At 36.8% G+C, this 13,742-nt stretch overlaps 2 protein-coding genes across 3 annotated transcripts; one reads left to right on the forward strand and one right to left on the reverse strand.

Moving 5' to 3' along the window:
* Nucleotides 1-3,275, reverse strand: LOC306891563 (potassium voltage-gated channel subfamily V member 2). The gene is made up of 3 exons (XM_079451931.1): nucleotides 3,189-3,275; nucleotides 1,707-3,087; nucleotides 1-1,053 (listed from the first exon to the last, which is right to left on the reverse strand). Exons 2-3 carry the CDS (start codon nucleotides 3,024-3,026, stop codon nucleotides 754-756), a joined length of 1,620 nt encoding a protein of 539 aa, XP_079308057.1. The 5' UTR covers nucleotides 3,027-3,087; nucleotides 3,189-3,275; the 3' UTR covers nucleotides 1-753.
* A 6,774-nt stretch (nucleotides 3,276-10,049) lies between these two features.
* Nucleotides 10,050-12,277, forward strand: rps28 (ribosomal protein S28). 2 transcript variants are annotated; one of them, XM_079453462.1, is made up of 4 exons: nucleotides 10,050-10,104; nucleotides 10,372-10,419; nucleotides 10,849-10,971; nucleotides 12,163-12,277. In XM_079453462.1, exons 1-3 carry the CDS (start codon nucleotides 10,066-10,068, stop codon nucleotides 10,969-10,971), a joined length of 210 nt encoding a protein of 69 aa, XP_079309588.1. In that variant the 5' UTR covers nucleotides 10,050-10,065; the 3' UTR covers nucleotides 12,163-12,277. The 2 variants fall into 2 exon arrangements, with proteins under 2 accessions (XP_079309588.1, XP_079309587.1); XM_079453461.1 differs by having other exon boundaries at nucleotides 12,166-12,277.
* The last annotated feature ends 1,465 nt before the right edge of the window (nucleotides 12,278-13,742 follow it).

Genomic DNA, 13,742 nt, shown 5'->3' on the forward strand with positions numbered 1-13,742 from the left:
CATGTTTCATGTATCTTTTATTAGTATTTCACTGTATAAGTATGCAGAAATATGCAGTAATACTGAACAAAGGGGATTTTTCTTTTACCTAAAAGTTAGAATAAAATAGATTATAAATTTCACATGGTAATCTAATGATATTATTGGTAAAAAAAATTATTATAATTTAAAGAGTGGGAGAGTACAGATCTTAACAGTATGAGTCTGAGTATGGTTTTGAGTATAACAACAAAAAAAGCTTTACACTTCTGATCTCGGAATCTTCATATATCTAACTTCAAAAATCATCCAAATTATTTGAGATTAGCTCATCTAAAAAAATGTAATAAAGTGCCATTATATCCAACTGCAGAACACACAGAATCACATCACATACACAAACGTCTGAAGGCCACATAACTCCCGCTTCTTTCTCATTTATTTTGCTTTAATAAAGAAGAAACGGGGGGGGGAATCACATAATCTTGTGTTTGTTTGACTGTAGAGTGCTTGATAACCACGCAATAGTCATTCTCACTCTTTGTACGACTTTTTCTGTTACAGTAGAGGAATTGCAGTCTGGGCACTGCTTTTAAAAGTGGTTTCCAAAAGATCCATATGACATGTCATTTGTAAGCCATTTTAAATTTAATCGCTTAACTTCCTTTAACCTGGCGTTCCCCGGGCTCTTAAATCCCTATTTAATTCAAGGCAGGCAGGGAACCTGAGCTCTCCGTTCAAGGGCGACAAAGGCAGGGTGCATGACAAGGACGTTTAATGTTGACAGTGTCTGGTGTGATGTCGAATGTCCTCATCAGAATCCTCTACGGCAGGCTCAATGCAGCTCTCAAATTTCCTTTGCAGTCTTTTCTTCAGGTTCAGGCCATGTTGGACCTTAGTGTAAGTGCACTCCTGGGCCTTCAGCTTGGCGTAATAGTCCGAAAATTTATTGAACAGGATAGAGATGGGCATTCCATTTAGAATGATGCCGAAAGATATGCATCCAAAAGCCACAACTCGACCGGAGTAGGAGATAGGCACCACATCCCCATAGCCCACGGTGGAGATGCTCACCTGTGACAGTGTTAAAAGATACAGTGTGTAAACAACTGTGTCAATTTTCACTGTGAATTTACAAAAGGAATCAGATGAGGCAGCTTTTAGTATATTTCCACATCAGTTTATCAGCTTAGTGATTAAAGTCAAAGTTGCATACAAGCCAACTCAGTAGGACTTAGTAAGCCTCCAGGAAGTTCCCAACTAATCTAACTTCTCTAATCATCATGGACGCTTCCAATCGAGCTGCATTACTACTAGGTATTATATAAGATTAAACACAGCTGCCAGAGGATAAAGTGCAATATTCTGAAAAGAAAGAATGATACAAAAACCAGACAGAGCAATTGATGACAATGCACACAGAAGCTTTGCCGTGATAACAAAAATTAAACAAAAAGTAGCAAAAGGAAAGAAAATACTGGAGAAAATGAGATTATTAAAAACAAACAATGACTAGATCTTCAAATTGTATCACAATTTATATCTGTATCATATGGTTGTTGACATCATGCAAGACCTTATGTAGCTCCACTAATCAGTGATTGATTTGAAATTATTTGTAATTTTTTTATTCATATATATTATATATTATTTTCAGATATGAATGATCTTTATTCTGCAAATTGTGGTTAATGTTTTGAGGCGTTGTTACTTTGTTTGTTACTCACCGCTGCCCACCACCAGGTGTCTGGTATGCTGCTGAAGGGGGTTCCTGCAACATCCTGCTCCACAGAGTGCATTAGGGCAGAGAATGTGAAGATGCCCATGATGATGAACAGAAACAGGCAGCAGACCTGTTCGAAGCACTGTCGAATAGTAAAGCCGAATGCCCGCATACCCGTCGAGTGCCTTGCTAGTTTCAAAATGCGAAAGATTCGCATAAGCTTGACAACTTTAAGCACTTTGCTAACTTTGCTTACTCTCGCCATGGTCTTCAAATCATCTTGGACGCTGACATCTTCCTGGTCGGCAAAGGTCTCGAATATTAGCTGGATAAAGTAAGGCATGACAGCCACAATGTCTACAAAATTAAGTGCACTCCTCAAAAAATGCTTGACATCACAAGTTGTTAGCAAGCGGAGGAAATACTCAAAGGTGAAAAAGAGGATTGAGGTGATCTCTACAAACTCCATATAGGTTCTTCCATAGATCTTGTAATTTTTTAATTCACTCACGGTGTTGAGAGTCATTGCTACAATAGAGATGAGGACGAAGAGGCTGGAGAACACAGCAAAGGCTTTGGCAGCCATTGAAGAATACGGGTTCTCCATCAGGTCCCATAAAATCTTGCGAATGCCACCCAAAAACATAGTCTTGAAACCCTCTTCATTGTGCACAGGCTCGATTTCAGCTATGAGCTCCCTGTTGACTTTAAGCTGGTCTTTTATCTCGTCTACTTTCTCCTCATAGAGAATGCGGCAACAGCAAGGACTGTCCCTTAAGTGTAGGCCCCAGAACTCCATCTCCTCCTCAAAATTGATGGGACACAGACTCTCCATTACCCACAATACATTGCTACAATAAAAGTGGAAGATGTAGTGGAAGAAAGTAGGATCTCGGTCGAAAAAAAACTCATTGGTGAGCACACAGTAGTCGTCACAGAACGTTAGCTGCCTGACGGGATCTTTGCACAGGGCTAAGGAGCCTATTCTGGTTCTGGGGTGTTTGATAGCCAGGTGCTTGGGGATGATGAAAAGTTTGCCACCAACATTAACATTGATCACAGTTGAATGCCGATGTGGAAATTTTGTTGCTTCATTCTCACTGCTTTTCACCTTGGCTTGATCCCTTTTGTCTTTTGTTTTAGGTGACGGAGTATCAAGGTTGTCCATGGACGTCCATGGCTTCACGGAGCAGTCCTGTGAAAATGGAAAGGTACTCTCTTCCTCTTCTTTGCTCTGTGAAAAGCTAGCATTAAGTTTGACACTTGCAAAAAGACTTGACCGCCTCTTTTTCAGTTTCTTAAGATGTCTTCTTGGTTGATCCATTATTACTGTGGTTTCAAAAGATTCGCGCAGAAAACTGAAACGTATCTTCCAGATATGCTGTCTTGTAAGGAAAAGAAAAAATGTCAGATTCTACATTCCAATTGTAAACATCCCACATCCAGTTTCAAGGAAATGTCCAAATGGATTAAGAAAACATCTTACCCGGTTTCTGGCTTTGTAGAGTTTGCAATTTAGCTAAAATGACAGAAAGAAAAAGCAACTGTATTTGTTTCGGCTGAACAGGAGATCAGGAGTTGAGGATTTTGCCCCACCTCACTGATGCCGTAATCCTATTGCTGTTTTTTCTGTCCCGGCAGAGTTAAAAATACAGTCATGAGGATTAGTGTTGTGATTTAATTTAAGGCATGAGCCCTAAGAGGAGGAATGGCAGAGGATAAACAGCAGTTGAAGGGAAGCTATACGTTTATTAAATGATCGCTGCTTATTTCAATTTATAGTGCTTTTAAATAACATATGACTCTAATCTCCTGTCCTGTCTGGACAATTCACAAAATCCAATATGAAGATCCTCCAATCCCATTATTTCTTTATTTTCTCCAGCTTTTTTCCCTCTATTTTCACATCATCTCAGTAGACTGTTATGCTTATTTTACCATGCATACCTATGCAAATAAAGCCTTATCACAGAATAAAATAGTAAAATATCACATACAACAGTCAAATCTGATCGTTGCATATGGTAATAGATGTATTTTAATGTGTGCTATAGATAGCCCTAACTGTTAGACTTTGCTGTCATTTTTACAGTTACTTACTACAAAATGCACAGTAAAATACTATACTCTTTTTTTACTGTAAATGGCTATAATTTGCATTGCATTATGGGTATTTTTATGAAGTGACATACTGTATTTTGGGAATTTACAGTACTCAACTGTTGTCACAACAGCAGAGTTTTTTGAGTAAAAAATAAAAAAGTGTCACTTAAAATTTTGTGGTGTAATTGAAATTTTTTTAAGAAACAGGAAAAGGATAGCAAAAGCATGCAAGCATGAAGCCAAATTTGAACTGACTACTGTGAAAGTGTATTTTAGTGTAAAAACCGCGGAGCTGGCAATCCTGGCCTGAGCACGAACATTGGTCTGACTGAGAGGGACACCTGTGGGAGTGAGCGGCTGACAGAAGGTAAGAACTGCTAAAAAACGTTTTTTCTGTAAAATACCTAGCGAAACGTTAATAAATCTGGTGTACGCTTTTGTTAGATTTTTGATTAAATATTTACAGTGCTGCTGAGAAGAAATATTTCCCAGGTTTAATGCACTGCGCAGCATCAACAGTGGAACAAACTGCCAAAAGTTATTATATATATAGTAGTGTTAATTTGTCACAAAATGTAGTTTTAAGACATGTTTAGGCGAGAATGTATGCTTTTAAAGCTCAAATCTGCAGTTGATTAATAAAGATTGCTTCTTTTTTAACAAACTGGAGTAGCATCTTCCTGCAAACCCGGGGGAGGCTGCACTTTCTCCCTTCGCATTTCCGTCGACGCATTTCTAGGACCTGTAGGTTTTTTGCGACAATGGAAAAATGTAATTGGAAGGTTAATGTAGCCAAAGTGAGTTGATCATGAGTTGCTCAATAGTCTTGAATGCACTATTTAGCCACAATATAAGCTTCTAATGCTGTGAAACGAGTTGAAAGTGGGCTATATAACCTTTGACAAAACCGTAGCACTACTAGTAAGCTTGTGTTGATTTAGGGACTATGGAAATTTTATCAATCCTAAACCTAGCCAGCACAGCAGAATATGTAGTAGCAGAAACCTTACTAGGCTTTGGCCTTATGGATGACTAAGATCTATTAAATATGGAATTTTAAATCACAGAGTTTAACATGGTCAACTGAATGTTCATTATTTCATTCACTTCTCTCGTTTTCTCTCTACGCTTGTATCTCTCTTAGGAGTCAATGAGACCGTAGCGAACCCTCAGGGCCCTATAGGCCCTCTGTGATGACGTAAACTTTCCAATACTATTTTCAATAAAAGTCGGCCGATTTTCCCTATTAGATATGTATTTTACTTCCTGGATCGATGCGGGCTCTATCCAGGTGATATTCCCAAGTCTCACGAGAGTAATACAAGATCATGGAGCAGTCGCAGTTGTGTGTACGAGAAACAGTTAAAAACGGCTATTTCAGCTGTCAAAATATAGATTAGTAGCTTTTCTTGAAGTAGGGTACCTCATCAACAGAAGAATGGCAATGATGGCAACCAGCTGTTTATTCATCTGCTTTCACAGTCCATGTTACAGAGCAGGCTTAGATGTCTTTGTTCTATATAAGGATTTTTTTCCTGTTTTTGAAAACAAAAAATTGGGCACAATATCACATGGTTAGTTATAAAGTTATAATGTGAATGTTTTTAATTAGAATTATTGTTGGGGTTGCCCCACTGAAGGCGAGTTTTGGATATTTCTGTATGCCAGAACACCACTCAGTTGTAGGTGTTTTTTAGAGACATTTGTACTACCCTTTAAATAATAATTGTAATACTCTTTTGATTATGACACTTATCAGCTGTTCCTTAAATATCAGTTAATTCTAGATGGTTCAAATCCAGTATGTGCATCCCCTTTAGCTTCATTTTACATTTACAATAAAACGCAATATGAAATTAATACATGCTTCTTTTGGTTTTGATTTTAAATAGATGTATATGGTTTAGGTAATCTGTTATGATTGTTTTTATTTTTAATCGTATAAAATATGATACATACAGCTGGCTTGTGTTTAGTTATGAAACTCTGACCTCAGTCAAAATGATTAGTCTCAAAACTAATAGATTCATCAGACCAACGATTGCCCATTATGAAATGTAACCAAAATAGGTTTATAATCCTAGAGGCAACGGCCAATTTTAGGTGTATTTGCTGCCATCAAGCTGTTGAGGTCAATTTTAAAATAGGCACTAGTATCATTATAAATCAACATCAGATTCTTGGTTTCATATTTAAAATCTTCGATACAAAAACACCCTGTGAAAAAGTGACTTTAGATGTAGGCCAATAGTGTTTAGGCTGATGCGGAACAGACAGCTTTCGCGACCAATTGAAAAGATCTTTCGGCACGCTTTGCTTTAATAATGTTTATGCATTTTTATATCGGTAATCTACTGCTGTATATAATCAAATAAGCTATCGTTTGTTATTTTTACAGGTCCATATCACTGGCACAATATGATGTCTCAGTATTATGCTGCTGTATTAATACATTTACGACGTGAATATTTATACAATAATAGTGGTGTTCAAACTGTTTATTACAGTTTTTTGTCTACAGAAACTACCTCGGATGCTCACAAATGTAAGTGGTCTTCTGCTGTATAATAAAGGCAAAGTATCATCTGATGACCCCAATCCCTGACTGGAGTTCTGGCAGTCAGCAATCGCCCACAATAATTCTAATATAAAAAAGTCACATTTTATCTAAAAACTGTATCACAAACAGTTTTTCGCATATGCAGATAATAATTATGGTAGCAGGAGTAGCGAGGGGATGCTTAATTGGCATGCTGTCCGGGGGGCGGGCCTCGAGCTCGCCGGTTCCTGTCGAAACCGGATCACTCCCCCTAGTGTACCCCCAAAGGCGCATGAGGCCGGACAGCAGTCAGGTAACGCATGCCCCCCAAAAGGCGTAAGGCTGGAGGATTTTGAGGAAGGAGATGAAGGAAGTAGTGGTGAGGAGAGAGAAGTCGGGGAAGGGAAGGTTGTAGATGTTGTGGAATGGTTTGAAGCTCTTTCATGCGGTCAGGTAGGATTTGATGGTCCTTGGTGAGACGCCTCGGGTGATGAAGTTGAGAGAGCGTTCTTGACAAAAGCCGACGAAACCGACGGAGGGGGCAGCATCGGTAAATAGGCAGATATCGTCTGGGTGGGAGATCATGTTGTTGTGGGAGATCATGTTGCTAATTTGTCTAGCAATGTCCCGGTGCCAGTTCAACACCAGAACAGAGACAAGCCTAGAATGGATCTTGTAAGCTTTGTGCCTGTAGGCTCATTAACATCATCGTATAGATATTAAATCCTTTTTTTGTTCTTTGTTTCATGTTTTTTTCCCCAAAATATATCACAGTGCTTATAAAATAATGACAAATAACATGATATCACATTTGTAATATCCATATCTTAAACAATAATAGAAGCTAAAAAAGGGAAAAAATTATATAATATGAAAGTAAACGAAATAAATAAAAGTGGGGGTACACGAGACAATACAATCAACTTAAAAAGAGGAATTAAGAGCACTGTAGAAGTCCATAATTTTCTGTTTCTTTATATTTATAGGACAGTTGAGGCAGACAGGTGCATGAGGGTAAGAGTTGGGGTGTGGTATTAGGACATGACCTGGGTCCCTGTGAATGAACAGCTCATATGTGTCTGGCACACTAGGCTACAGCCCAGATGTGTCCAAGATGTTCTATGCCATATCTTTTCTGTTTTCAAGTCCTTTAAGTGTTTCAAAGTAAATATTCACCTCCAGTTTAAACTGGAAAATATTTGGTTTCCTTTCAGACCACTAACATTTGTGGATTTGAAACTTTGCAAATAAAATAAGATTTCCAGTAGCTATGTGGTCTCAGCATCCATGGCGCTAGTAACGCCAATGTCATGGGTTCGAACCCAGGGATTGCACATACTTTCGGATTGAAACGTCTGTCAAATGCATAAATGTAAGATTTAATATAACAATATTGCTTTGGCCATTTAACTATTTTCATAGAGAAATATGACATCCTTTTTCTCTGTTAATTTTTATCCCACATAATGAATCAAAAACATGTTCTACAGCGATAAATGGTATATATACAATAAAAAATATTCCCTGTACCAATATTACACAATAATCTAATAACCATTTTTTAATCTTAATTCCACTCGAAGAAAACGTTATGGTTTTCCTACACTATTGGTACCACGCACGCAGGCGATGAAACTTTGACGGCAGGCGGCACAACTGGCAGCATATTTTTTGTTTTGTAGGCTAACGTTACACAGTTAAACCGTTCACGGCGAGTCTGTTTTTATGCTCTTAAATGTTGCTTACGTTACCATGATTACGATGTGTTTATGTGGTTTCCAATCCAAAATAAAAGAGTTGTTACATGAACATAGATGATTTTGGTTACATGTGGAATAAAGTATTTTTATAGACTGCAAATCTTCAGTTTCCTCCAAACTCCATTTTGCGATTCATTGCAAATGAATACCTTACGGGTTTGTGTCGTTTTTTTAATTAAAATCTGATAATACTATTAACTTTAAATGTAGTAATTTATTAGTATGGGTCTTTATAGGCTAATATCTATCCATTTAATCTTAATTAGTAAAATGATCCCTTCAATGGCGTTTACAGAAGCCAATAAGGAACACGTATGTCTAACTAGACTATATTAATTTACATGAAGAAAGAACTACAAAGTCAGGGGAAACATTACAGTATTTCAAACTGACTTGACAGAACGCATAGTGAAATGATAGGAGGTGGACAGCAGGGAAATAAATTGAGTATTGTATTTAATTTAACAGTAAAAAATATAAAGACAGTAAAACAAAGCTGCGCGCAAGCGTGGAACAGATTGTGCAGTGTCGTAAATCATCGCACAACAAAATCATCATTTGCGCATGAGCGGTTTCTACAACGCCATGACGTTTTCTAATACGTAATTACGCGCATGCTCAGAACGGATCGTGCAGGGTTTTTTTTATTTTTTTTTATTAACATTGTAGAACATTAACAAAAAAGACAATCATAGTTTAAAATTCACAACCAACCTTAGCTTACATACAAATATTAGAACATAATATTCATATCATTCCTAAGTACAATGAAGACAGTGAAAAAAAACATAAATAAATAAATAAACAAACAATAAATTAAACAAAGTAGTGGAGTAGGAAGTTATTCAAATTATAAAACCAAAATCTTCCAACACTGAGTACAAATACACTGCTTTAGGGCTTTTCACCTTTTTCACGGTCATTAAATATACACTGAATTCCTCCTTGAAAGCCACTAACCGTGGAGGAATTTTGAAAAATTTACATTTGTGTATATAAAATTTCAATAAAAGCAACACATTATTAATTACAAAAAATAACTTTTTATCCTTAATTAATAGTCCAAACTTAATAAGTTCCCAGGACAATATCAGCCTTACAGGTAATCTTTGTTGCAACCAGCTCAACGCATCGTTCCAGAATATGGTTACCAAATTGATTACCAACCTGGTTACCAACATGGTTACCAACCGTTTCTATCTCTACCTTGCATATTTGACATACATTTGAATCACCAACGTTAAATCTTACTCTTAAAATTCTTTTGTTGGATATATATGATTCAGAATTTTAAAATGCACCTCTTTACATGTAGGATTAATGGGAAATAAAAGAAACACAGTCCTAATTTTACACACATCGTTCTTCTCATAATGACGAAAAATATAAGTTCTCAATACTGGACCAGGAAAACAATGTTGTATTAAACAGTCTCTTAAGAATTTGTCGGAACATTTTCTGTCAACAAAACTTACATGTTCTATAATAAGTGCTTGTAGTTTAGGAGTTATCATTGAATATTTAAACTGTTCTCTCACTAATTTAGGCATCGGAAATGGAATACTTTTGATAATTTTATCATACATTTTAGAGGAGCAACTTTATTGTATTTACCACAAAAAGCATAACTCAGAATATTTCCAACATTGTCCATTATATGTGATAGTGACCATATGCCTTTCTGCCACCACTCATCAATAAACAAAGATTTTCTGTTACGGATCGTGCAGGTGGCCATAAACTCTTCGCCTCGTGATCCCGGAAGCGGAAATAAACTTGTTTTAACTATAATAATCGTACACAATTTTTTCAAATCAGAATTTAAATCAATGTGTATTTTCAAAAATAATATTGAAACATAACATATAATAAAACCTGATAAATTGAAAAAAGCCATCTTGCAACGGGTATATAAATTCCGTGGAGACCACGTGACTTCCTTTCCGAACGAAGCTGAAATCATGGATGCCAGCCGCGTGCAGCCCATCAAGCTCGCTAGAGTACGTAAAATAATATATATTCAATATTGTAATGTATAACACAGAGTTTGAACGCATCCATGTGTTGCCGTTGTTCTGGAAATCTTAATTGAACATTTTCAACCAGTTTTCATTATTTTCTCATGTCTAGCAATGCTCGCCGTTAGGCCTGCACTTAGCATTAGCATGCTGCTAACCAGCAGCATGATGCTGAACAACGTCATATACTTTTTTCTGCTCATAACAACGTTGAAGTTCTCTTAATAATAATATACCGTTTTATTACAGGTTACAAAGGTGCTGGGTAGAACCGGCTCCCAGGGACAGTGTACCCAGGTGAGTCCAAAATGAGGTCCTCATGCTCGGTTCAATGCTGAACCGTTCGGTTTTATGCAGACATAATAAATCATTTAAACACCACGTTAGCTAGTTTTCATGATTATTTTCATAAGATCATACTTTCATTTTCTGATGCCCTGTCTGTGCATTTCGTTTTAAGTGTGACTATAAGAGAAAGTATGTTTAGGCCAAATGAAATAAATGGAAACGTTGTTGGGTTGGCAAATACCAGTGCTTGTAGCCACGCTGTATGTGCGTGGCAACCTTTTGATTAGGACGATAATTAATGCTTTCAGTGAATGGTGTTGACGAGTATTAATGTATTTATTTTTTGTTAGAGCATCGACCAGACAACATTTTGTAGTTTGTTTTGTACTATCTAGTTTTGTTTAGAATAACAGGTTGGGTTTTGATCCACTGTCACAGGTACGAGTTGAGTTCATGGATGACAGCAACAGATCCATCATCAGGAACGTGAAGGGCCCAGTCAGAGAAGGTGATGTCCTGACACTTCTGGAATCTGAAAGAGAAGCCAGAAGACTTCGCTAGGTCAGTAAATCTGTACGTTATACAGTGGGTTACTTTAGATTTTCTTTTAAGAGATGTAAGATTAACTTAAATATTAAGCATTTAAAAATTGATAGTGTAAACTTTTTAATAGGTGTTGGCTGATCCCAATACTCTGGATCACATCGATATGGGCATATTTAGCTGGAAAGGGTATTGGTAGTGGTGGGAAGATATTTTTTAGGCTCTAAATTTTAATTTATGTCGTGCGATATGCTTTTTTTGTGAGAGGGATAAAACAAGAGATCATTGTTAGATGACAATCTCCATTCAGCATACTCTAGTTTTCGGTGACGGTCAAGATGCTATTCTTTCCAATATGTTAAAAGTTGGTTATTATGTAGCATAATCACTAGAAAATAGTTTTTTTTTTTACATATTTTTAACCGATCACTTACCTTTGTGTTGTAAGTGTTATGAACTTAAGGTGTTTTGCGTGACCTTCTGTGCCCGGGATGCGGCATGGGTCCTTTTGTGCCACTTTACATTAGAGCAGAGATGTACAGTAGTGAAGTATTTTCACTTTTGCTCGTGTCCATTTGTCAAGTCTTTGTACTTTGAAGTTGCTTTACTTGGCAAAAAGTATTGAATTACATTGTAAAGCATATCATTATGTTAAGTCAACTTTCATAAATAAGTTATAGTTTTGTCAAATACAATAAAATACATGCAATTCTACACTGATAAGGAAAAAGCAGTACCAGTATTGGATCGTTATGGGCCGTTTACAATTCTGGTATAGGAATTAGATCCGTAAAGGAAAAACTAGTATCAGCCCACCCCTGCTTTTTAAGTTAAAAACATGTCATTTAAATTGCTTTGGCCATAGGTTTTTTCACAACAAAGTTGATCCTATACAATGTAACCGCGATGTCAAGTATCCGTACTTTGAGGTTGTTTTACTTTGAAAAAAGTATTGCACTACATTGTAAAGCATATATCATTGTTCAGTCAACTTTCATAAATGCGTTATAGTATCTAATATCAGCCCGCCCCTGGTTTTTAATAGTTAAAAACTTGGAATTTAAATTGCTTAAGCTCTAATCATATCATACTATAAAATGTAACTGTGAATTAATGTAAAGACGTCCTGGATCTCCAGTCACAATTTTCTGCCAGAATTGTGAGTTCGACATTTTGATTTAAGTTCTTAACTTTGTCTGTTTTCCTCAGCAGTTTGTGAAGACCTGCAATGGCCTAACCAGTACTCGGAGCACATCAACACCAGCTCTTCAGTTGTCAGTACAAAGTCATTTGCAGTTTGAAATAAAACATTTTGTCAATTAAATGGTCTCTCGATTCTTAATAAGGCAAATTAGTTGTTTGGGGGAATGAAGTACATCTCTCCTGGGGTAGATGTGGAGGGAGTATATTTCAATATCCTGACATAAGTAGGCAACTTAAATTGATGTGTTGGTGTTTTTGGAAATTTTAAATCAAGCTACCATGACTTTTTTATAAATAAATGTGCTAACTTTAGTAATGAACATTTAATGTAGTATGCGCTTAACTTGATTTGACCTACTAGGATAAGTTTTTTATCGATATGAGGGGCAGGTATTACGGTTTAAAATGATCTAAAATGGTCACATTATATGAGTTTATCTCGAGAGCGTAACACGTGTTTGGGTCTGTTACTGGTGGCCTTGTACGTATTCAAGTTCCGTTTTGACATTTACTTCAGTCGTTATTCATACAATGTCCACGAGATGGCGCTGTTGATTTATAAGTGAGGCCTATCACAGGCACCGACACAGCTTGTGTATAAACTGCAAGAGCTGTTTGTTTTTGCTTTAAAGCCTGGCCACATTCTTTTGTTTTGCAGATGTCCAGGTCAGAGGCTTATTCATTGTTTAGATTAGTTTTCTGGTCAGCATCTGGTGTCCTTTATTATCAAAATTATACTAGTGGCTTGTATATCAGCAGCACTGATTATTCTCACTTGGTATTTTCAAGACTACTTTATTGCAAAAAACTTTTTATTTATTTTTACTTCACCAGTATGTATGGCAGGATTGTATATTCCGCATTCAAGGGGGTTGCATGTTTACTCATGAAGATAATTACTTTTGCAAGATCATATATATTGAAATGTAAAGTTCTCACATTTCAGATCACTCTGCAAAACAAGTCTTTTGCCTACTGACTGTTGCTCTAAAAAAGTGCGTCATACAACTCTAACAAAAGCCATCAAGTTCCTGTTGAACTGCTTCCAATAAGACAGAGACTTGAAAGCAAAACAATCTTTTTTATAAACGTCCTATTTATGCAAAGCCATCAGACTGTGAGGCATGTGTCTTCAAAGCAGATAAGTGCATAGGATAGCATGAATGTTTATCCCCGACTGTCTTCGTGTCCCTTAGTTCTCATCTTTCTCCCAGGGAAAAACAGGGGTGACTGTCGGACAAACTCACCAGGGTTTGTCACCTGCGGTAAACATCCTGGTGCTGTGCAGTGCATGAGCAAGAGAAACCATTTAATGTTATCAGTCCATTGTGCTTTAATTATATTGATACAGACATTATAAAAGAACATCCATTTCATTGTTATTTGTTAAATAGGTGCTTGTAAGAGATATAAAATGCATCCCAAGTAGACTAGTACTGTGCTTTCTTGTAAATGAATCACTTACTGTCAAAGTTGAAATCAGCCCTGACCTGTTACATCACAGTTGCGTAACCTTTGTTCATTCTAAGTGGGTATCTATGCCTAAACCTCTGTGTCCATTGAATAACAGAAGTGAGCCGACGGAG

The sequence above is a fragment of the Barbatula barbatula genome (assembly GCF_947034865.1).
Source record: "Barbatula barbatula genome assembly, chromosome: 3".
NCBI classification, from domain to species: Eukaryota; Metazoa; Chordata; class Actinopteri; order Cypriniformes; family Nemacheilidae; genus Barbatula; species Barbatula barbatula.